Below are 24,194 nucleotides of genomic sequence, written 5' to 3'. Positions count from 1 at the left end.
TTGTGACGACACAGTTTTCTTCTTTCTTTTGCGTGTAGGAGAAAAAAGAAAGCGAGGAAAAAAGAAAGAGGAAGAGCCCCGACTTCCGTGAACGACTGGTCAAGACCTCACAGCATACACTGGGACTCTGGTAGCACGTTGGGTTGGGCATCCTTTGTTTTCAAATAATGGGCGGCTCTTTCAGAATTTACTGTCTTTTGTGCAGAAATTATCCGATGTAATAGTGAATTCGTATGTTTGTACGTGTGCTTATGCATGTATGTATGTGTGTATGTGGCTTCTTCACTTGACGAGAAGAATTATTGAATAAACTTGTTGATATTTTCTTCTTATAAAATATGATACACTTTCCGTAACTTCAGTTTCACGGGGAATTAAACTTAGCAAAGTATGTTTGAAATACAAGTTACAAAGAATGGAAGTTATTTACTTCATTAACAAACTTCCGGAGACATTTTGATTATAAGGCTGGGGTCACATTAAGATCACGTGCTACAAGGGCAAACAAGTGATAGGCACAGATACCCTGGAACCCGGGGAAAGCTCTTGCAGGTACCGCGTCACTTGGCTGTAGGCCTAATCTCTGGCAGTGAGCGAGCTACATAAAATCCTCCTTAATTCTGACCATCTTTTGCGCTCAGATCTTCCTGACTATACCATCCATACGACGTGTGATAGATATGCAGTTAATTCCAGCAGTCCTGCCTTTTCTTTTGTGAGGATGGTTATTACAGCTGTAACTAAATTGTGGAATGGTCTTCGTAATCATGTGGTTGAATCATTTGAACTTCAGAAGTTCAAACTAGGTGCAAATGCACTTCTGTTGAGAAGGCTCACGAGTCTCGTGCCACAGTTTGTTTGTCTTACTGGATACATAGCTCATTTGTAAAGACAATTTTCTGAAATTCTCCTTCATATATATATATATATATATATATATATTATATATATATACTGTATATATATATATATATATATATATGTGTGTGTGTGTGTGTGTGTGTGTTTGTATTTATCTTTGTTTACAGTACCAATAAACTTAGATACATATTTTTTTAGAAAAGAATATTTGATTGTTTTATGTAATATAAGAATAACATGAAGAAATGATGTAGACTCCAAGGGGATTTATTCAAATGCTTCAGTAACTGGGTAAAGTCCGGAGGGAAGTTTTGCAACACAGTGTTAAGCATACGTGCGTTGGAATATGTCATGTTTATGACATTGAGAGAGAGAGAGAGTCGTTAAAACTAAATTAAGTAATATTATTCCTGCTTATTACACACACACACATATACGTATATATATATATATATATATATATATATATATATATATATATATATATATATATATATATATATATATATATATATATATAACGTGTGTATGTATTTAATAAACATACTAATATTACTTAATTTAGTTTTAAAGCTTCTCTCTCTCTCTCTCTCTCTCTCTCTCTTCTCTCTCTCTCTCTCTCTCTCTCTCTCTCTCTCTCTCTCAATGTCATAAACATGGCACGTTCCAAAGCACGTATGCTTACCACCGAGTTGCAAAACTTCCCTTCGGACTCTACCCAGTAACCGATGTATTTGAATAAATCCCTTTGAGTCTCCACATCATTTCCACATCTTATTCTTATATAGCATAAAACATAGTAAAATATTCTCTTTTAGATAAATATGTAAGTTTATGGTATATTAAATAAAGATATATACAACAACAAATAAACACATGCAATTTGTCTGAGAGCTATTATTATGAGTCAGTCTGACAGAGTTATACACGTATGCGTGTCAGAAAACCTCCATACTGTCTGGTTAAAATTGTACGTCGGAGCTCTGAAGATTTCCTCAAGCAAAGATATGGAACTTTGCCTACAAAACTAAACATCTCCGAAGACTTAAAAGGAAACGTTAGGTTTCGTGGAATAACTTGTGGTTTTTCTTTGTAAAACTTATTCGAGAATATTTCAATTAATAACAATGTGGATGCTTCCCCTTACGGAATAAAAGTAAGCAGAAGGGAAACCCCAGCTCTTTATTATCACAAGGAAGCAGACGCTTCTCGGTTTCCACTTAAGGTTTCGAAATACTCATTTCATGACCTAGAACGTTTCACAGAAATGTGCTTCGAAACCTTCAATTTAGGATACTGTATTTTCTCCTTCTCTCTACGACCGTCAGAAACTTACAGTAACCTTTAATTGATCTCAAATTCCTAAATTTCTTTATATTTTTGTGAGAATTTACATTTGAGGAATTAGTTTATTTGTAGCCTTAGTCAAGAGCATTACTACAACTTTATGCAACCTTCCGGAACCCCGAACACCTGTCTGTAATACTGGAATCATGTAAGAGGCTGCGGATGCCTTCAAACTCATTCTTCGTGGACTAATATCTATCAGTGATTCGAATGTATTTCATGTAGAATATATGAAAATAAATCAGTTACAGCATCTAACTCAACACGATTAGGTCGGGAGACACTCACCTTGAGATACCTTCCCTGAGGGCGATCCCGGCAAGGAAGCTTTACAACGGGGTAGTCTTTCTAGCAGGCACATAGGGTTCCTGCAGGCTGGGAAGCATCCCCAAGGGAAGGCCTCACCAGGGGAAGGCTTTCTAGGGAAGGTTTCCCCTTGAGGAAGGTCTCTAACCCATCCCCACAGGATGCCTTCCCTGAAGAGGCTGGGGCATCCTTGGATGAGAGACCCTTCTCTGGGATTGTTTTCCCTGAAGGGAGGCCGGGCTTCTGCCAGACCAGGATGTATCCCTCAAGGAGGGCCTCACTGCAGAGTGTGAGGGTGGGGAACAAGTCTTTTTAGAGAAGACATCCCTCAGGAGGGTCTCTAGCCCCTCCCCAAGGTATGCATTGTCAAAGGAAGCCACAGAGCATCCCTGCCTAGGTGGTCCTCTTCTGGGGCTGCCTACTCAGAAGGAAAATAGGGCTCCTGCCACACAAGGAAGCATGCTCCAAGAAGGCCTCACCACATGGGATGGAAGCCAAGGCTTCTTAGGAGGGCATCCCCTTGAAGGGGGTGGGGGTCTCCAAACCCTCTCCCCATGGATGCAATCCCAGAGGGAGCTACGGCTTTTCCATGCCTTCTCAGTAGGAAGGCAGGGTTCCCTCAAGGCTGGGAAACATCCACGCGGGCCCCCACCACAGGGCTAAGGGCCAAGGCTTCTTGGAGAAGGGATCCCTTGATGAAGGTCTACAGCCCCTACCCTGGGGGATACCTTCATGAAGGGAGTCAGTGCACCCCTAGCAGTAAGATCCTCCTCCAGCAAGAAGGGAGGGGCCCCTGTCAAGCTGGAAAGCATCCCCATAAGTAGACATTACCATGGAGGCGAGGGGAGGAGATCAAGGCTTCGCAGCAAAGATATCCCCTAGGATTGTCCTGCAAGAGGGAGGCAGTGCTTCTGCCAGGCCAGGAAGCATTCCCAGAGGAAGTCCTCACCACAGGAGATGGGGCTAAGACTTCATAGTAAAGGCACCCCTTGGGCAGGATCTCCACTCTGAGGAATGCTTTCTCAAAGTGAGGCACAGCACTTCTTGAATGGAAGCCATCCTGCAAAGCTGTCTCGCCACTTAGGTGAGGGCCAAGGCTTCCTAGGGGAAGCATCCCTTGAAGAGGGCTTCCAGCCCCTCCCCGAGAGATTCCTTCACGGAGGGAGCTAGGACAACTTGGCAGGGAAGCAGAGCTCCTACCAGGGTAGGAAGGCATTCCTGTACCTCACAACTGTGGTGTGGGCCAATGCTTCTTAGAAAGGTCTCCAGCCCTACCCCAAAGATACCTTCCTGGAGGTTTTTGGGGAGACCCTTTTCTAGGGCTGCCTTACCATGTGAGGGGCAGGCCTCTTGCCAGGCCGAGAAGCATCCCCAAAGGGGCGAGGACAAAGGCTTCCCTGGGAAGGCATCCGTTTGTGTGAGTCTTCAGCTTTTGAGAGTGCCCCAAAATTTCCCTGCAAAAGGCAGTCCAGGAAGAGGTCCTCTGGTCTGGATGATGAATATTCCTGGGCTTCCTTTGGAAGGCATCCGTGGAGTAGAGGCTTCCCTGGGTAGGGTATATAGGCTCTCTTGGGGAAGACAAACCCCAAGTAGGCCCAAAGTGATAAGGCAGGGGATGTTAGGATTCAGGGGGAAGATAGCCCCAAAGGAAGGCCTTCCGGCCGAGCAGAGACCCAGAGGCTTTCTTAGGGAAGAAAGCCCAAGAGGAATGCCTCCTAGCTGGAACCTCCGGGCTCGCACGGGCAGGCTGGCCAAGACGAGGGCTTTTTTGGTGCTAGACTGAAGTATTTTGAAGAGCTTACAAGATTGGGTCACTGCTGGATAATCTGCTTGTTAATGGGCTTTTATTTCTTATTATTATTATTATTATTATTATTATTATTATTATTATTATTATTATTATTATTATTAACCGTTGTTGCTTGCAGGTTTGATTAATATATTTTCAAAGAACATGATATTGAATGTTCACTGATTTTCTTTCCCATCGAATGACAACCGAAGAACAGTCATAACTGACAGAAAACATATACGTATCAAAGATAACATAAGCAAATTTAACGAGAAATTTTGTTTTTTATGAAATGTTTTCGTGTATGCCTGCAGGCCAGTCTAAACGGAATATCAATAAATCATAGAGATTTTCCCATATTTAAATTGTTGACGGTCGTATACATAAAACTATATGGATTATTAATAATTTGGTTCAAAATGTTTGCATATTCGTCTCGCGATAAATGAATTTATGCATGAACAGGTGAAAATGCGAATATCCACAGCAAAAATAAACAAGTATAAAATGTGCCGAAGTTTCTTCGGCGAAATCGAGGTTTCTGTACAGCCGCTACAGCGTATAAACAAGGCCACCGAAAACAGATTTATCTTTCGGTGGTCTCGGTATAATACTCTATGAGCCACGGCCCATGAAACTTTAACCATGGCTCGGTGGTGTCCTAGCCTATATCGTTGCCAGAAGCACGATCATGGCTAACTTTAACTTTAAATAAAAGAAAAACTACTGAGGCTAGAGGGCTGCAATTTGGTATGTTTGATGATGGGAGGGTGGATGATCAACATCCCAATTTGCAACCCTCTAGCCTCAAAAGTTTTTAAGATTTAAGGGCGGACAGAATAAAGTGCGGACGGACAGACAAAGCCGGCACAATAGTTTTCTTTTACAGAAAACTAAAAAGGATAAATTTGTTGCTCACATGTCATTTTCAACACACTAGCACGTGGGCATAAGGGAAGTTCATATTATTTCGAATACTATTAAAAAGAATTTGAGTATCATTCAAAATTTTTTACGATTCTACAGATCCTAAGATTTTCCTATGGATTTTATGATCGTTTCAAAGGAGTGATTCAACCAAGTATCCGAATTAATAGTTCGTATGAATGATATATTGTTTAATGCAACATAGAATGATGGAAAAAATTCTTTGATGTACCTTCATCGTCATTCGAGATAAAATCATATTATTGCTCCTTCTCTTCTCGAATTGATCAGCACTGAAGTTTAGGCAGAGCGACTCTCAAATGAGAAATGTCTCAGTTGTCCACAGAACTGGTGAATAGGACAGGTGGTGATATCTTCTCAGTCCCACAGAGTTCTGACCTCCAGCCAGTGTGTGTGTCAATGTCAATGTGTGTGTGTGCAGAAATTCTTGAGTATGAAACATCTCTGCAAATACTGAATTAGTCATAAACTCGTAGAATCTAACACATAATCCCAGAAAGATTAAGATGGCTGTTTGAATATGCTAGTGAGAAGTCGTTAAAAGATATTCCTGACGACAAGTTTTTAGTTGTCTGTAAAAGAAAACTATTGTGCCGGCTTTGTCTGTCCGTCCACACTTTTTCTGTCAGCCTTCAGATCTTAAAAACTACTGGGACTAGAGGGCTGCAAATTGGTATGCTGATCATCCACCCTCCAATTATCAAACATACCAAGCTGCAGCCCTCTGGCCTGTGTAGTTTTATTTTTATTTGGTTAAAGTTAGCTATAATCTTGCTTCTGGCAACTATAAAGGATAGCCACACCACCAGGCCGGTTAAAAGTTTGATGGGCCGTGGCTCATACAGCATTATACCGAGACCACTGAAAGATAGCTCTATTTCGGTGGCCTTGATTTATACGCTGTAGCGGATGGTCTTCGAAACTTGAGCTGTGAAGAAACTTCGGCGCATTTTTTATTTTTTTTTTCTCTCTGCGTTTGTTATCGTGTGTTTGTCAAATAACAAAGAGGAGGTCAAGAGTTTGCTTAGCATTTTGTTTCTTGTGCATTTCTCACTATGCAAATAAACCCACAAAGAGAAAGATAAAGAGAGAGAGAGGACAACAATTATACACATGCAGGCTGATAATAAGGAGATAACTTTAGCGTATTATACAATTCGATCAATCAAATTATCTGCCTCCTGCGAGCCAGATCATTACTGAATCATCTTGAACTTCAAAAATTGCTCATACGAATAATACTTACGAATTAATCTTCAGGACACCAAAAATTATCCTATATGCTAGAAAAAACATCAAATTCGATACAAGTAAATTCTCTCCGAGCAAGAACAACATCCATTTAAATATGGAATCATTTACATTCTTCGAACAAAATTTACTCGTTACGGTGAGTCCTAGAAACTACAATGCAATTATTTATTGTCAGCTGGTGTGGTGGTTGGGAGGGGGGGTGGGGGATACGACTCAAATGGCACACTGCTTTTCTACGCCATGGTCTTAAGAGTCTGGTAAACAGAGGCTGGAAGAGAATTCCCAAGCTGGACAGTGTAGGGAAGGAAAATCACTGAACCGTGCAATCCTAAAAGGAACACTGATGCCCAGAAAAAGTTTCAAAGATGGATTAATCTCCCATTTCATTTCATTTCTCTCTGTCGGTTGTTTTCTTACTAATATTCTTTTCACCAAACTCAACGACTGGCTCTATTCTGGCCCACGTAAGCTAAGCTGCCAGTGTCCTTTAATTTCAACAAAAAAATGCGACAATGACTCCTCACCGGTTTCCCCCTTCATTCTCGGCATATATGTGAATAAACCATGAGAACTTACGAAAGGAGGCATGGGTGACCACTACGCTAGGAATGATTGTGAATTATGGCAATGAAGTGTAGCACACTACTCACTACCGTGGATCTGACACAATGTAAATCTGGATGGTAATAATGAAGACTGTATTCTCAAGTACATTATATTAGGTTAAAAACTGATAAAGCCTTCAATATTTTTCTGTACAGCTATTAACAGTGTGCCGTACATTTCACAAACTTTTTTTTTATTTTTGCCCACACATTTTACCTTATATATCTTCTGTTTTAGAAAAAGTCCCGCAAAACTGTCTTTCAAAACTAATATAAGGTAAATGCCTCTACAACCAAGTGTGGTATTGTAAAAAGAAAAATTCGAAAAAGTAGATGAAAACGACCAAAGAGCAAAACTAATGCAATACTTCCTCGGTGATCACCTCATCACAAAGGTCAAACGCTTGCTACAGGCTTTGCAAATTACTTGCCCTTGGAATTTTTACACAAGGCTACGGAAGTAGTTACGAGGAAGTGCTGTATGAGGGAATAGACTATGAGGATCAAAATGACTTACAAAGTTAATGCTTGAAATTCTGAATGTACAAAGGTTCGCACGTAACCAGAAGTTCCCGATGTGATAGTTCCGTTATTTTAATGCTGATTCGACAAGAATGAAACGTAAGTTGCACGGATGCGTTCCGTCAGATAATTATCACATTACCATAAGTGATCAGTTTAAAGAGATAAGAGCCATGAGCACATTCTCAATCTGTATCGTTTTGCTTAAACGAGTTTACACTGGTTAACGTGTTCTAAGTAAAGTAATATGTCACTTTATTTTTCATTCCTGACATAAAGTTTAACAAATTTAGCAAATACCGTATCTGTCACTTTGCAAATATTGCTGCCGAAAGTTCCCGAGACACCACAACCTTGAGATGTTCAAGTTTAAGGTTTGGCCGCCAGAGGGCCGCTCGAGTCAAATGTAAACATGGCTAGTGGCGGTGATGAGAGAGACTTTCAATCTCGATCGTTTAATCCCTCTGTTGTTCTCTCTACAAGTGATGTCAGACTTCCGGCTGAAGATGCCGAGGAGTTCGAAGACCTAAATGCCCTCCGGACAGCTGTTCACGGACAGACCTTCAACGTCACGAGAGAAATTCCTGGGGTAAGTTAAGTTGCATCATACCTGTAACCATACCGTACAGCAGCTGTCAAAGTCAACAAGTGCATGTGGGGAATATGGCGGGACTTTCAATTTAAGCTACAACCCAAGCGGAATTGCTAGCGATTGTTCTTGTTGATTACGCTAGCCTAGCCTAACCTAAACTAATGTTTTTTAGAATTATGGCACGTAATCTTTAGAACTGAATAAATATTTCTCGTGGAGCGAAGGCATAGTGAGGAGTCAGGGCAATTGTATGCTTACAGGCCTAGTTGGCATTTCAGAGGAAATATGATATAAGTAGACTTGTCTTAACCTAACCTAACTTAGGATGCCTTGGCCTATAACCTGGTTGGGCAGCTTTGGACCCCATGGAGCACCCGAAGTAAGCCGCGACCTCTCACTCAACATTCTCCTCTTCTCACCATTAAATTCAGTAGCCGAATCAAAAATTTCGAATGATAACCATTTTGGTATATTTTCCCAGATGGAATGAGAGTGCAAGTAATTAACGAAACGGTGTACTAAGTTTTTTGTTTCTCTAAAATCCCTTTAATATGAATGTCTTATATGCATTCTGCATCTTTTTGAAAAGTATTGTTTTAAAGAGTGCATGCATATTTTTTGGCCCTTTTTTTTTCTTCACTGAGAGTATGATAGGGACAGTCTATTAAAAATGTTAGTAACCTAGGCCTAGGCTAATTTAGTAAAAAAAAACTTTAGGGAGAAAAGTAGAATTGCGCCTATTTTTTTTTGGGGGATGGCTGGGTTAAAAGCAATCCAAAGACATAGCCTAGGCTATTTCAACAGGAATCCATCTAACCTAACCTATCCTAGGACACCCTGACCTTGCTGGGGTTTGTGGCTCCTTCCCTCCAGGCTCTCACATGAGATATTGTGTTGTGCATAGCAAAATGACGTACACAACTAACTTGCGCTATTCTTTTAGCATTGTTCATATTCTTCATTATAGGCAGTGTATATTTCCAGACTTCCAAATTTCCCATACTTTTTGCACAATGCTGTAAATTTTGGTAGATGTATCATAGACAGCAAAATTATTGATGGTATTGACCGGAAAGATTATGAGATCCACCCTAAAACCCATGCTTCCTTCTGGTAACCCTCATTATTATTAGGGTTGGAGACAGAAAACAAAAATGATTGGTTTGTACCAGAAATAGGCCTTATGGACAAAAATGAATAAGACTCCTAAGTCAGAAACATCACACATTTTTTGAATTTGGTGAGATTTATACTGTATACTGTAATTTATATACTGTATATGATAATTACTCCCAATGTTAATTTACAAAGTAAAATTAATCTTTGTTCTAGGGTAGGTTAACCTAACCTATGTGAGAGGAAAGCCAGTTTCTCTGGAGACAAACTGGCATTTACTGGTTAGGTTAAGGCTGTTACAGCAGTGCGAAGTAATGTTAGGTTTGGCTCCAACTCCTTATGCTAAGCTAGGGCAGAACTAGTCACCAAAACTTGGGCTCTGTCTAGGCTAGTCTGCCAAGTGACTAGGAAAGCACTAGACTTAGTCTAACCTTAGCCTTAGTAATCTTAGAAACAGTACTGTATTCAAAGTAGGTCTAATTCTTAGGCTAGTTATGTACAAAAAACTAGTTACTATTTTAGCTTAGGCTACTGAAATCAGTGGCCCAAAGTAGAACAGGTAGGAAGTTCGTTCACTAAATGCGTCCCTGTAGTCCTGAGTTCCTGTCCTTCGCTGGTTCGAGCCCACGGGACGGCGTACTTATTATCAACTAAAAATTCCACCGGTAACATATATGAAAATATATTATTTCAAGGTAAGCGAATTGGATATGAAAGGGCGTTTGTAGCTTAATGCTTGTATATGAATCACAGTGATGGTAAAAACTCATAATATGGCTACGTGTGACAACGCATTACACGTCAACATGGCAGGGTGGGTGGATCGTCTCCAAACACAAACACCTGAGTTCGACGGGGTGATTTGTATATGGGAGCAGATATCCACTTATACCTCTTGTGGCCTTGCACGGGTTAATGTGTCCCTGTAGTCCTGAAGTTCCTGTCCTTAACTGTTCGAGCCTCCACGGACGGCGTGATTTATTATCAACTAAAAAATTCGCTTAACATATATAGAAAATATATTATTTCCGAGGTAGAGCGAATTGGATATTAAAGGCGTTTGTAGCTTAATGCTTGTATATGAATCACGGTGATGTGATAAAACTTTATAATATGGCTGCGTGTGACAACGCAGATTACACGGTCAACATGGCAGAGGTGGGTGGATATCGTCTCCAAAACACAAACACCTGAGTTTTCGACGGGTGATTTGTATATGGAGCCGATATCACTTATACTCTCTCTTTAGCCTTAGCGAGTTAATGCGTCCCTTGTAGTCCTGAGTTCCTGTCTTAACAGTTGAGCCCAAGGGACAGCGTGCTTATTATCAATTAAAAAATTCCCCTTGATAACATATAAGAAAATATACATTTCCGAGGTAGAGCGAGTGGATATTAAGGGCGTTTGTAGCTTAATGCTTGTATATGAATCACGGTGATGTGATAAAATTTCATATATATATATATATATATATATATATATATATATATGAAGAGAGAGAGAGAGAGTATATATATATATATATATATATATATATATATATATATATATATATATATATATATATATATATACACACACACACACACACAGAAGAGGCAGCCCAACTTATGGCAGGGGTTCTGTTCCAGTGAGTACCTTAAGTCAGTGCTTATCAACTAATAGGTGCCATTAACGGCATATACCTATTGTTGTCAGTGTCACAACTAGGTACCTATTCTTGATAAATTTATTTGAAGTGTAAGTATATACAGTTGACCGCCAGTATTCACAGGGATGCATACCACAATCCCCCTCCCCATAAAGAGCTAAAATCCATGAAAACTTGACACCCCTCTAAAAAACACTTACAACTGCCTATTTTGATAGTTCAAACACCAAAAAACCTCCAAAAAATGCGAATACCTGAGTATTTTGATAGTTTTATCACAAAAAATGCAATTAGTCACAAAAATTATATAAAAATACAGTACTGTAATTAGAGAATATTTCTCTATGAAAAATACCACAAACTGGCAAATTTTCCATGAATAATGTGTATGTACGTTCCACAGAGAAATCTGTGAATCTGGAACCGTGGAATGAAGAGGGTTTCACTATATGTATGTATGTGTGTGTGTGTGTGTGTATGTATATATATATATATATATATATATATATATATATATATATATATATTCATATATATTATATATATGTTGCCTTAATATGTATACCATCCTATAGTTTTAATATATTTACTCTTCTATTTATCCTGTGTTATGTGTAATAATAATAATTGTTGAAAATATCATATGTAGTGTAATGTCAGATCTCAAAAGAGTTAGTGATTTGGGTAACTTAAGAGAGTACTATAATTTAAAAGTGGTATTATGTTTTAATAGTAACGTAGTATGTGACCGCACATTTTGTCCCCTAGCAACAAGTTTTCTATACCCATGATTTGGAATTTCGTGTTTTGGTTAAGTTGTTGTTGCAAGGATAACGAGTTAACTAGCACAGGAATGGCAATTGAGCCTGTAAAAACTTTGTCCCATACGAGAAAAGATGATTGATTTCACAATGTTTCATGTACTGTTCTGAAAACCAACTTTGGCTCTTCGTCTTTGTTTTGAAAGCTTGCCGTTTGTGGCAGGCCAGTTGCTGTCTGTTTCGATCGTGTTGGGATTTTGTTAAGAGCTTCGTCCCATACAATTTTCTGCTTGAATCGTATATGCCTTTTTGAGAGTAAATGCATGTATCTCGATCGATTACATCATCTTTTGTAGGATTGTGTTGCTCTGATCACGTGTTGTTCTGACATCTTCTGGTTGTTTCATTTCCCACTGGAACCCTAAAGTTTGCTCATTCTGATTTCAGAGACCGTTAGAGTTATTCTCTCTCTAACCAAAAGAGTAGAAGTTAATGTAAAATATGTGTGGTCACACATATTAAAATTAGCTTTTGAGATCTGAACGTAGGAAAAGTGTATTTGGTTACAGTGCCTGACAAAAAAGTGTATTTTAGAATCTAAAGCATTTCAGGTGATTTTTCAAAGGCTTTAATAAGCTTGTGTAAGGTAAGTGAATTTTACTACACACATGGTATAATAAGGTATATTAGGGAAATTTTGCCTTTAGTGAAATTATTATTGGTAAATCTTTTGTGTATTTTTGTGTGTTCTTATGTTTGTAATCTCTCAATTTTTCACATTTTATATATTGGTGATTTAAATATTTCTTGATAATTTAATATTGCATACTTGATTTCATTTTCATTTATTTATTGATATTTTCTTTTCAAATCTTGAGTAATTATTGATAGTTTAAATTTTGCTTTATTAATTTAATTTCTTGATAAAATAAAGTTTTGCAATTTAGTTTTGTTTAATAATTTAACTCAAGAATGAATTAAATTTTTGTATTGTTTTCAAGAAATAGTAAATTTTTCAGATTGTGAATTCTAATTATAAATTTTGAATTTAAAAATAAATTTTTGTATTTAGTGTTTTTAAAAAGTGTCATTTATTGACCACCAGTGAATAGGATTAATTGTGTGCATAAGGCAAAGTGTTTTGTTCCTTTAGTTTTGCTGAAGTGAATTAAGACCAGGAAAACAGTTAAAATTGTTTAATGGAGTGATGCTCTTTTACTCTAGTATGTTTCTTGTTTAATTGTTGATACCTCACACTTGTTTTCATAAACTTAGTTTGATTTTTCACGTGATTAATGAGATTTTTAAGGGATCACTGTTACCTTCAGAGTACTCAGTCATAATTTTTATTGTTATGAGAGTTCAGGTATCTGGCTGAAGTGAGGTAAATTTTTTAATTTTGTGATTATTTGTGTAATAACCAGGTACAGGCAGTCCCCGGTTTACGGCCAGGGTTCCGTTCCTACGCTGCAGTGTAAGCCGAAAAATTGTTGAAAATTGTCAAAAATCGTAAGAAAACCTTACTTTTAATGCTTTGGGTGTATTTGAAAACAATGTAAACTGCATTTTTAATGAGTTTTTCATAAAAAAAAAACTCCAAATTTGTATTATTCTGCTGTATTGGAGCCATATTTCCTCCGTCGGATCAGCATCATAACCCCAGAACATGCTTCGTAAACTGGGAGATAATTTCTGATGAGTATATTTGAAAAGCTGTGAACGTCGGAAGCCAGACCATTTAAATTGGGACTTTGCCTGTACACATCGTGAAATTATATATATATATATATATATATATATTATATATATATATATATATATATATATATATATATACATATATATATATATATATTTTTATATATATATATATATATATACTGTGTATATATGGTTATAAATTCACAAAAATTAAAAACTGCTCTCAGTAGTTGGTAACACTGTAACAGGCATAAAGTATTGATAATACTACTTTAAGGCAAAAACAAGGTGAGAAAGGGTTTTTGTTATGACACAACATATAAACTGTCTGTCCTTTACATTAAGAATTACTTTCAGCGAAGCTGGAAACGGCCATTGAACTTTCGAACAAAGTGGTTAGGCAGTTTACCATTCGGGAGGCGGGAGTCCAGCCTGCCCAGATGTAAACATCCCAATTTGCTTTTGGCCGTCATTGGGTGTGGACGTGTTTCTTTGCTCTCTGCCCTGACTTCCATCAAGCTGATTTTCCTTGGCGGGATCTTTTTCTTGTTGTTTGTTAGTATGAAAGCCTTTGATAAACCTCATAAGCCCTCCTTCCCCCAGCGTGTGTGCCCTGGGGTGGGCGGTAAGAAGTGTAATAGCTTTCGAAATAGTATTGATATGGACCCACACGCCCTTTGCTCTTCTTGCAGGGGGTGTGTGTGTTCATGTACTTCACTGTGTTCTGAGTATTGTTCCTGGTCTGCCAAGCAGTGGGTGAAGTTTGAGGGGAGGAGACAGTACTAAAGGAAGCCCGCCAAGGCTTCATCTGAGGGTTATATGCCCCTGATGACTCCCTTGGTGGCTGACCCGTCGGGGTTGTTTCTCCCTCCCGGCAAGCTTCCCCCTCTTGTTGCCTCTCCTTCAGGTGAGGATTCTCCTTCATCTTCTTCACTAGCTTCATCAATGTGGAAGGCCGCTGGGGAGCGGAAAAACAGGACATCCTCTCTGGGGCCTCTCCTTGCTCTGGGAGAGAATCTTTTCCCCTGGAGCAAGTAGGGACTCCCTTCTTTGACCCGACCTTGTCTTCAAGGTCGGGTAGAGACTTCTCTCAGTGGGCAGGCTCCAGACCATACTTCTACCTGGCATCACCTGTGTTTACCTGGCGTCCTATCATTGGAGGGCCTGCTGTCCTATCTGTCTGGCGCTCCAGTGGTCACCCACGCCGCAGCTAATGCCACTACGTCTACAGTCACCATGACTTTCTTCACTAAAATGCACCTGGGTACCCAGGTAACAGCTGCGCCTGCCTCTCGTCAAGCTGTGCCGCTGCCGCCTGGCTTCCTGGCCCCGCTATCCCTGCCAGGCCCCTCAAGTATGGTAACCTCATCTGTGCCATACATCACGGTTCCTGCTCTGCCCGTGCCAACCACTCATTTCTCGACTCCTGGCTTCCTGGCTCCCGCGCTGCTCCACCTGCCTCGGTTGCTGCTGGTTCGATTGTTGACGTCTCTGCTTCCCGGATTGCTCCTGCTTCCCTGGGCCCCCCTGGTTGCTGTGCTCCCTCCTGGATGGGGGACTGACTGCCATCCTGAAGAAGAAGTTGGAGAAGAGGTCTTGGAAGGTGTCATCGTCTTCATTGTCTTCGCCTTCATTATTGTTGTTGTTTGCTACCTCTTCCACTTCTCCTTCCGAGGCTCGTCGGTCGAGGAAGAAGAAGGTTATTTCTCCCCCACTAAGAAGTCTCACCCTGGGACTTCTAAGGGACTGCCTCCTTCCACAGGGAAGGCAGTGGGATCTCTCGTCGACTCTTCCTGGCCTGCAGGCCAGGAAACCGAAGCATTGACCCCCAGGTCAGCTGTTTTGGGAGCCAAGGGTGTGCAGACCTCAGTTTGCACACCTGTTGCTGTGCCAAAGAACTCCGTTTCTGAGGCTGGCACTGTGTCGGACACTCGTTCGCAAGCTGCACCTAATACCCGGGTCTCTAAGAAGACTCAGGCACCCCGGACTGGTACCGGAGAGACCTCTCTCCTTACCAACATGGGCACAGGACGAGAGAAAGAGCCTGGACATGCAGGTGTCTCAGCTCTTCCTGCTATCACTTTCTCGAGTGCCAAGCAAGGTTCCCGGGAAGGTGCTTCGGCCTCTCGAGTCCGAACACCTGTAGAGATGAAGAGGTCCCCTTCTCAGCCTTCTTGCGAAGTTCCGGCCTTGAAGAAGACTGGGGCCCATCTAGAGGAAAGCGCAAGTTCTTGCCAGCCAGCAGCGTGCTCGACTCCGCCTAGTCCCTGGTCACGTTCACGTGTCCAGCCTGGCTTGGTGGAGTCGAGCGCCTGGCTCGACTTGCGTGAACCACTCTGCTCTCCTCGGGACAACGCTTCGCCGAGGCAAAAGCCTTCTCCTCGACCCGTGTTGCCATCATCACCACGGGTTGGTGACTGCTCTCAGCTGCTGTTCCTGCTGGTTCCGCCAGCAGGACCAATGGCGGTGCCCGATCCTCCTCGCCTGTCCCCTCAACCTCCTGGGCTTCCCTAGAGGGTGCAAGTATGACAGGAGGAACTCTGTGAGTTTTCTCCCAGAGTTAATAGTGCTAAGGATTTACACTCCTGGCTCGGTTCTCAGATCGACCAGATCGTACACCCGCTTAATGCAGGAAGGATCCCAGGTGTTTGCTGAGGTTCTCCCTCCTGCCGGGATCAGTAGATCAGGAGGACCGCGCCCTGGAAGGACTCGAGGGTCCTCTTCCCCAGGACGCAGACACCCACGAGATACAGAGGACTTTTGCAGAGGTCATTGCGCTGATTTGTCAGCACAACAACTTCGGGAAAGGGACCACGGCCTTGTGTGTGGATCGTCCTTTGCACCTCGAATCCTTCTGTGGTCCGAGGAAGGAACCCAAGGTTTTGGTGGGGCTGTCGTGATCCAAGCTTGCCGAGGGGGTTCTTGACCAAGTGAATAGTCTTCGTGTATGGGCAAGACAATTTGCTTTGTTTGAACCGCTCAGACAAGTTGCTTCCCCCTCCTCTGCCTTGACGGAAGCGATTCTACATGCCCTCAGAAGGGCCATTGCCACCTAAGCAGGTTGACCCGGACCTGGTCCGTCTAGGCCCGGGTTTCTCGTTGCAGCAGCTTACCATGGAAGGTATCTCCCTTTTGCAGCAATCCTGGAAGCCACCGCCTTGGCGGCTCTCCAGGCAGTCTTCTGGTTGGATCTGTGGTCGTTCACAGTATCCAAAGTGGCTGCCTCCTTGGGCGCTGTTGTACCCGGGGAGGACTCTGCTTTCAGGAGATTGTGCCGGTCTGGAGGTAGAGCCATGTCTTGCCTTGCCCACCAGACAGCAAATCTGGGGACCAACCTGGTTCTTAAGCGAAGAGACGCTGTTCTCTCTCACTTCATCAGGTCTGTGGGACCTGAGTCGGCAACGACCCTGCAGAACGGACCGTTGCTGGGTTCTGCCTCTCTCTTCCCTAGGGAGTTGGTAGATGCTGCAGTGGATAAGCATCGGGCCAATGACAGTGACCACTTTGTCCACCAGGCAGTGGCTAAGACCTGGTCTTTGCGGTTCACTGCATCCTGGCCTTTGGGTCAGGCTAGCACTTCCTCGGCCCCTAAGAAGTACCAGGCTTTGAAGGGATCCTGCGGGAATACCCAGCCTTCTTCCTCCTTCAGAAAGGGTGGGCAATTGCACCCTTTTCAGCCCACTTTCCAGTCTGGTAAAGGGGGCAAGGGGAAGAAGAAGAATGGGAAAAGCTGGGGGTGGCTTCCCCCCCAACTGCTGCCAAAGGTTGGGGGGGGTTGCCTATCGAGCTATTGGGCAACATGGCAGTGATACAGAGCCGAGACCTGGATAGTGGATGTTCTTCGGGAGGGATATCTACTACCCTTCGAGTCTCGGCCACCCCTCACCGTCACACCGGTCCATCTCCGCACTTACGTTCCTGGATCTCCGGAGGACGTTGCACTGATGCAATAGGTGTAGGCCATGCTGAGCAAGGGTGCTGTAGAAGTCGTGTCAGATCAGTCCCCAGGCTTTTATAGCCGGATCTTTCTTGTAGAGAAAGCCTTGGGGGGTTGGAGACCGGTCTTAGACTCTCTCTCCCCTGAACTGTTTCATTCGCCAGACTCGGTTCACGACGGAGACAGCGTAATCCGTGCTTGCGTCCGTGAGGGAGAACAACTTCATGCTTATGGTGGACTTGAAGGATGTGCATTTTCAAATATCCATTCATCCATCCTCTCGCAAGTAACTGCTTTATCCTCGGGGAGACTGTCTTCCAATTCAGGGAACTCTGTTTTGGGCTCTCGACTGCTCCCCAGGTGTTCACAAGAGTGTTCACTCTGGTGTCAGCTTGGGCCCATTCGTACGGGATACGTCTGTTGAGGTATCTCAATGATTGGCTGGTCCTGGCGAGCTCCTGCTCACAGTTGCTACGGGACAGGGATTGGCTCCTCGAGTTTTGCCGCGATCTTGGGATCACAGTAAATCTTGAGAAGTCGGATCTCAACCTCAAGCAGAGGACAAAGTACCTGGGCATCCTGATAGATATTTAGCGAAAGTCTTCCCCCGGACTCAAGGGTATCAGCAGGTTCATTTCGGCACAGCTGTTTCTGTCTCAACAGGAACAGCCAGCTCGGCAATGGCAGGTCGTCATCGGTAACCTGTCGTTATTGGAGAAGTTGGTCCCTCATGGGTGTCTTCACCTTCGGTCTCTGCAGTGGAGACTGAAGGAGTTTTGGTCCCAGTCTTTTCTCATTCTTCTTTCCGAGGAGGTGAGAGAGGACCTAGACTAGTGGATGGATGACAGGAACCTCTTAATAGGAGTATGTCTGCACACTCCCCCTCTGGGCATGCTTTTGTTCTCAGACACATCAGCCGAGGGATCGGGTGCAAAGGAGTTGCTGACTTCGGGAGTTTGGCACCGAGATGACAAGCACCTTCACATCAACATCCTGGAGCTCAAGGCAGTCTTCCTGGCTCTCAAAGAGTTCCAGGATCAAGTGATGGGACACTCCGTGGTATTGATGAGCAACAATACCAAGGTACAGTAAGCCCCCGTATTCATGCGGGATGCGTTCCAGACCCCGCCCCTCCCCCCAGTGAATAATTAAAATCCGCGAATACTTGCTACCCCCCTATTTTGAAAGTTCAGATACCAAATGTATACTTAAAGTATCATCCTACATAAAATATACCTTAAATTATTATCCTATTACTGTATTAATTTTTGAAATTATATTAATAAAATTTCAAAGTCATCTTAAACATTAGTACCCTTTAAAATATTTACATATGTACTTCTAAGCCTTCCAGCCAAAGCAGAGAGAAAGAGAGTTAGCATTTCGACTTTTATTCAACAGGGCTGGATGGGGCAAAAGAAAGAAAGAGAGAGAGAGTTTATCTCTTGAATCTCTCTGACAGCAAAAAATTTGTTTGTTTTTTGTCTTCCAAAAACGTAATACCTTTACTACTGTACACATTTTTAAAATGCTATGAACACACACACACACAAACAGTATCTTTTCCTGAGAGAGAGAGAGAGAGAGAGAATAACTCCTTACATATTGAAAGATTGAAACATTTGAGCTTCTTAGGGCAACACTCTTTCCCTCTGGCCCATATGTCAAACTGTCAAGCAAATCTGACATTTACCCTCCTCCTCCTTTCTCGCTTTGGTGATAAAAAGACTTTCAAAATGATCAGAAAATGCAGCGTTCCTGGCTCTGAGAGTGTGGTGATAACTGAAAATCAAGTACCTGGCTTTTTGGTAATTTTCAGACTTATCGGCACTCCTAAAAAGCTGATTTTCAGTTAGTGGTACTTTGACTTATCACACCTCAGAACAGAACCTGACAATAAATTAGGACTTTTACGCAAGAAAAACCTGCTGAAATACGGATGAGAGGCCCCCAACACCAGTGACATAGTAACCAAAAGTACCTTGTACCCAAAATTGTATTATTATTAAAAGTTATTATTATTATTATTATTATTATTAATATTATTATTATAAGTCATGCTTTGAAGAGCCTAAGTTTATTAGGTAAATCATTTATTTATCATAGAAGTCAAACTTTGTACTACTGCATGTGGCGGAAAAGACCTTTCATCTAAATAAGAGAGAGAGTTATTTTTAAAAAGATTGGGTATTTAAACTGTTCTAAGATTACCATTATTTGAAAAGACTAGTTGGACTATAAATTTTCCTTTATCATGAAAATGAACATTGCTGCTAAAAATGCTTATACTATCATCCTGAAACACTTATACGATTTATCATCTTAATATAAGGTTTGAATAGTACTGCTACTTTTAAACATTTTTGTATATTTCAAGGTATAACCTGCTTTGAGCACCTATCTTGAGTTTAATGAGGTTTGTCTGTCTTGAATGCACCTTGTCAAATCTACAGTTTCAATCTAGTTTGAGTTAGAGTACAGAGTCTTAATCTTACAGTATTATTATTATTTTTATTATTGAATCATTATTCACTGATCTTAAAATATTTGAAAATTAGTAAATCACTTTATTAATAAAAAATGAATTTTTAAAGATAGAACTTAAAGGATTTACATATAGCTAGTAGCTTTGACGCTACCGCAGGTATTCCAAGGTCGTGTCTAATGACCTATCGTTATTTATTATTTCTACCCCGCCATGTGGTCGGGTATCGAGAACAAATTACTGCCAAGAACAATTTTAGTTTTTTGGTAATTGTCATTTGTTGTTTTTGCATCGCTAGTTATTGCTTGAGCACTAGAAGTGTTAGACCTATTATGTCTGATTCTGGTTCTAGTGTTTCCAGTTTTGCAAAGGCTGCAAAAACCAGGCTTGTATGATTAGTCAGATCCAGAACACTTTTGGCTTTTGCATTCTGGTTTAAAATGTTCTGCTGGTACACTTTAAATGTCATGACTAACTTTTAAGATTAGGTAACTTTTAGTAAGAAATTCAATTTCTGAAGAAGCCAGAAAGAGATAGATTATATTGCCTCCTCTGGTATTCAAGGTCAGGAGGTATTATTGAAGAAATATTTTAGAATGCCATGATGAACCCTATTACACGTAGTTCCTGTACTTAGCCTGCCCCCGACACCGTTAATGATGATTCGGTTTTGTGGACGTCCCAACATCATTGTGTCTTAATGCAGAAAATGGGGGACAATTTGCGACGTTAGTAGGATCGGCCAGCAGTTTATCAGCCGCCGCAAGCGGTTAAACAAGGTAGGAGGTTTATCAGCACCAATAACCGGCCAGGTCTTGGCTCCCTGTCAGGCACAGTAAGTGTCCAGGAGAAGGTAGCCGATCAGCATCAGTAAGGGTTTATCAGCCTTGGTAAGCAGTTGCCCCCATCACTACAGTCCTATCGGCATTGCAGGCTGCTGGCCTAACCACCAACAGTGGGGAGCGGATAGTCGAGTGGATCCAGCTGGAGTTCCTCCTAAACTACAATTTATTGACGCTTACTAGGACCTTTGAAGACACCATTTACTGTATTACCATAATTATTGTGCTAAGAAGAAGTTTCCTTCCTTGATTAAAGTAATTGTTCAGTGGCCTTGCAGTGCTGAGAGGCTTTGCTCTAAAGTACTCGTTCTACAGTGTGGTTTTCGGCTGAGCCTCCTATAAGACGCATTGTCTCTGAGAGGTCTTTACATTGCTGACAGCGTCTCCTGTGACTCCTGTTCCTGAAAAGCCTGCTCCAGCATTCTGGTGGACCTGACTAGCCAGGATTGACTTGAACTCAACTCCAGTGTGGTCTTCCATTTACAACTTTGTTTGAAGAGCTGTTCTTCAGTGTAGTCTTCCAGTGCTGATCTCACCAAGTACTGCTTTCCAGTGTGGTCTTCCAGTGCTCACTCTGTTTGACGCCTACAGTTGGCCATATCCAGTGCTGACTCTGTTTGAAGTACTGTGATTCCAGAGTGGCCTTCCAGGACTGCTCTGTTTGAAGTACTGTTCTGCCGTGGCCTTCAGTGGCTCACTCTGTTTGAAGTACTGTTCTCCAATGTGGCGCCCACTTCGTTGCTGTTTGAACTGCACTGTTCGCCACTGTATGGCTCTCAACAGGTCAAACTTGTTTGAAGCAATTGAATATGCAGTGAGGTCTTCCAGTGCCCTCTGCTCGTAACTCCACTGTGGTCTTCCAGTGCTCACTTCTGATTGAAGACGTTCTCCAGCTGTGGTCTTCCAGTCCTCACTTTTTTGAAGAACTGTTCTGGTCTTCTAGGAGCAGTGTAATTTGAAGAAGTCTCCGGTCAGGTCTCTCCAGTGCTCACTCTGTTTGAGAACTTGTTCTTCCACTGTGGTCCTCCGTGCCTCCTGTTTCCCAGTACAAGAGGACAAGGTCTTCCTTTCTTCTCTGTTTGAAGTACTGTCCTGTCCGCTCCCTTCCAGTGGCCTGTTTGAAGTATGGATCCACTGTGGCTTCCAGTGCTCACTTGAAAGAACGCTTCTTCACCTCTCCTCGCTGTTCCTTCCAGAATTGAGCGAACAGACTGGGGAAATGCTTTCCCTGTGTGGCTGCCTCCGCACAGTGTGACTTCTCCAGTCTCATGGATGAGGAGGACCACTTAATTCTGCTAAGGTTTTCTTTACGCCCTCCGACCGGGATCAAGCCAAGAGCGTGTTTGACCTTGAAGATGAGCCTGGATCAAGTATATGCCTTAGCCAGGAAAATTAAGGATTTTAATCTTCCTTCCGAGCTCTGGATGATGTGGTAGAGTAGTGGACTGCATTGATAGGGCATCTAAGCACAGGCAGCAGAACTGGCCCTCTTTATTTACGACAGGGGTTCTCAAAAAGAGGCAACTTTGGTGCCCTTCTAGCAAAAAGGTGTTTCTTTCTAACTGAAGTCGGCTCTCTGTTTTCTTCCTTTTGAACAAGGCACATCTGTTTCGCAAGAGTTGGCTGCTGCTATTTCCAGGCTCTAGCCCAGAAGTCAACCCAGGATCTTTTGTCGCAGTCTGCCAAGAAAGCCAAAGACCTGTGCTTTACCGCTCTTCAGCGGTGTTTCGGCCCCGCTTCTCAAGGGACAGTATAAAGGAAGATCTCTAGACGTGTTTCTTGGCAGGGCCAGAGGAAAAGGCAAAGCTCACGCCTAGAACCACGGCCCCAGAGAAGAAATGAACCTTTGTCCTCCATTCAGCTGTAGGAGGAGACTGTGCTGCAAGGTTCTGGGTAAGAGTGGCACGGATCTCGGCAGACCCTTGATCTATCCAAGTTTTAAAGGAAGATATGCCATCCCCTTCCTTTCAAACCTCCTTAGTGGAGGCTCCACTTTCTTTACAGGCGGCTCCACTTTCTTTACAGGCGCACCTTTCGCACACCCTAAACTAGTCGCCCCTTCGCTCAGAAGTCCGAGCCATGCTGGAGAAGGAAGATAGAACTGCTTCATGCCCCTCTATCTCCAGGTTTCAACCGTCTGTTCTGTTACGAAAGCATCAGGGGGATGGAGACCTGTCCTGGACGTGAGAGTGCGTTGAATGTCTTCTGTTCAGAAGACAAAATTTGGTGGAGACAACCTGGGTCTTAATGCTTTGTCGGGGATTGATGGATTTGAGACCCCAAGACGCTTATTTCACGTCCCAATACACCCAGATTCAAGGAAGTTCCTGAGGTCTGTCTTCGAGGGACAGGTATCAGTTCCTGCCTCCCTCTGCTTCGCCTTCGACAAGCCCCGCAAGTTTTCACAAGGGTCCTGCTGTCAGCAGTCAGACATCTTCATCTGGAAGGAATTCAGCCTCCATGTACCGACGATTTGGCTGCTCAAAGCTGCTTGAGGAGAGCTGTTTGAGGACCTATCAAAGGCTCTCAATTAACGTGTCTCTAGGCCTCATTATCAAGAAGAAGTCTTGCCTTACTCCCAGTCAGCAGATCGCCTATTTGGGAGTGAGTCTGGACTTCAGACTTTTCAGGCTTTTCTGTCCAGCCAACGGATAGTTCTCATGCCTGCAGAAGATCGACAACTTTCTGCAGAGGAAGATTTGTTCCGCCGAACGAATGGATGAGCCTCATGGGAACCTTAACTCAGTGGAGTAGTTTGTAAGACTGGGGCGCGAACTCTGAGACCACTGCAGTTTCTACCTGCAAGAGAAGTGGCTCAGGAAACAGTTCCTGACCTTCACATTCGCTATTTGAAAGATAAAGGAGTGCCTCCCATGGTGGAGGTCAAAGGAAGGCTGTCACAAGGACTTCAGCTTCCGAACCCAGACCTAATCCCCTGCTTTTCTCGACGCCGGACAAGGGCTGGGGAGCCACTTTGGGGACAAAAGAAGTTCTGGGCCAGTGGCAAAGAGAAGAGAGAAACTGCATATCAACTGAAAGGAACTAAAAGTGGTTCACTTAGCCCCTGTTAGCCTTTCAAAAAGAAGTGGAAGGCAAATGCGCTAAGTTGGTCCAGGCGGATAACACGACCGGCCTTGGCATACATTCAAACAGGGGCATCACTGTGGTCCCTCTCTACTTAGACCTGAGGGAGCTACTAGTTTGGGCGGAGGAGATCGACCAGACTAGTAACGATTCATTTAAGGAGAGAAATGTGCAGCGACCTTCTCAGCAGAAAGAACCAGGTCCTATCCAACGAGCGGACTTTACATCCCCTAGTTTGCGAGCTATGGAAGATATGGGGACGCCCGCTTCATAGATCTCTTTGCAACCGACAAAACACTGGCTGCCCCTTTACTGCTCTCCAGTTCCAGACAACACAGCGGTTTTCAGGATGCAATGTTCATGGACTGGTCGGACCTGACCTGTATGCTT

At 42.6% G+C, this 24,194-nt stretch overlaps 2 protein-coding genes across 28 annotated transcripts in view; one reads left to right on the top strand and one right to left on the bottom strand.

Moving 5' to 3' along the window:
• Positions 1 to 24,194, bottom strand: part of Eip74EF (Ecdysone-induced protein E74) — an 874,816-nt gene that overhangs the window by 174,347 nt on the left and 676,275 nt on the right. The gene's annotated exons all lie outside the window — the stretch shown is intronic.
• The window catches only part of Lsm11 (U6 snRNA-associated Sm-like protein LSm11), a 339,755-nt gene continuing 323,540 nt past the window's right edge, over positions 7,980 to 24,194 (top strand). Inside the window, exon 1 of the mRNA XM_067099702.1 lies at positions 7,980 to 8,224. Coding sequence (XP_066955803.1) covers positions 8,048 to 8,224 — 177 coding nt within the window. The 5' untranslated portion in view covers positions 7,980 to 8,047. The remainder of the gene's footprint in view (positions 8,225 to 24,194) is intronic.

The sequence above is a fragment of the Macrobrachium rosenbergii genome, chromosome 55 (genome assembly GCF_040412425.1).
Source record: "Macrobrachium rosenbergii isolate ZJJX-2024 chromosome 55, ASM4041242v1, whole genome shotgun sequence".
Taxonomy (NCBI): Eukaryota; Metazoa; Arthropoda; class Malacostraca; order Decapoda; family Palaemonidae; genus Macrobrachium; species Macrobrachium rosenbergii.
The sequence above is the reverse complement of the archived record's forward strand: the minus strand, read 5'-3'. Positions and strand labels throughout refer to the sequence as shown.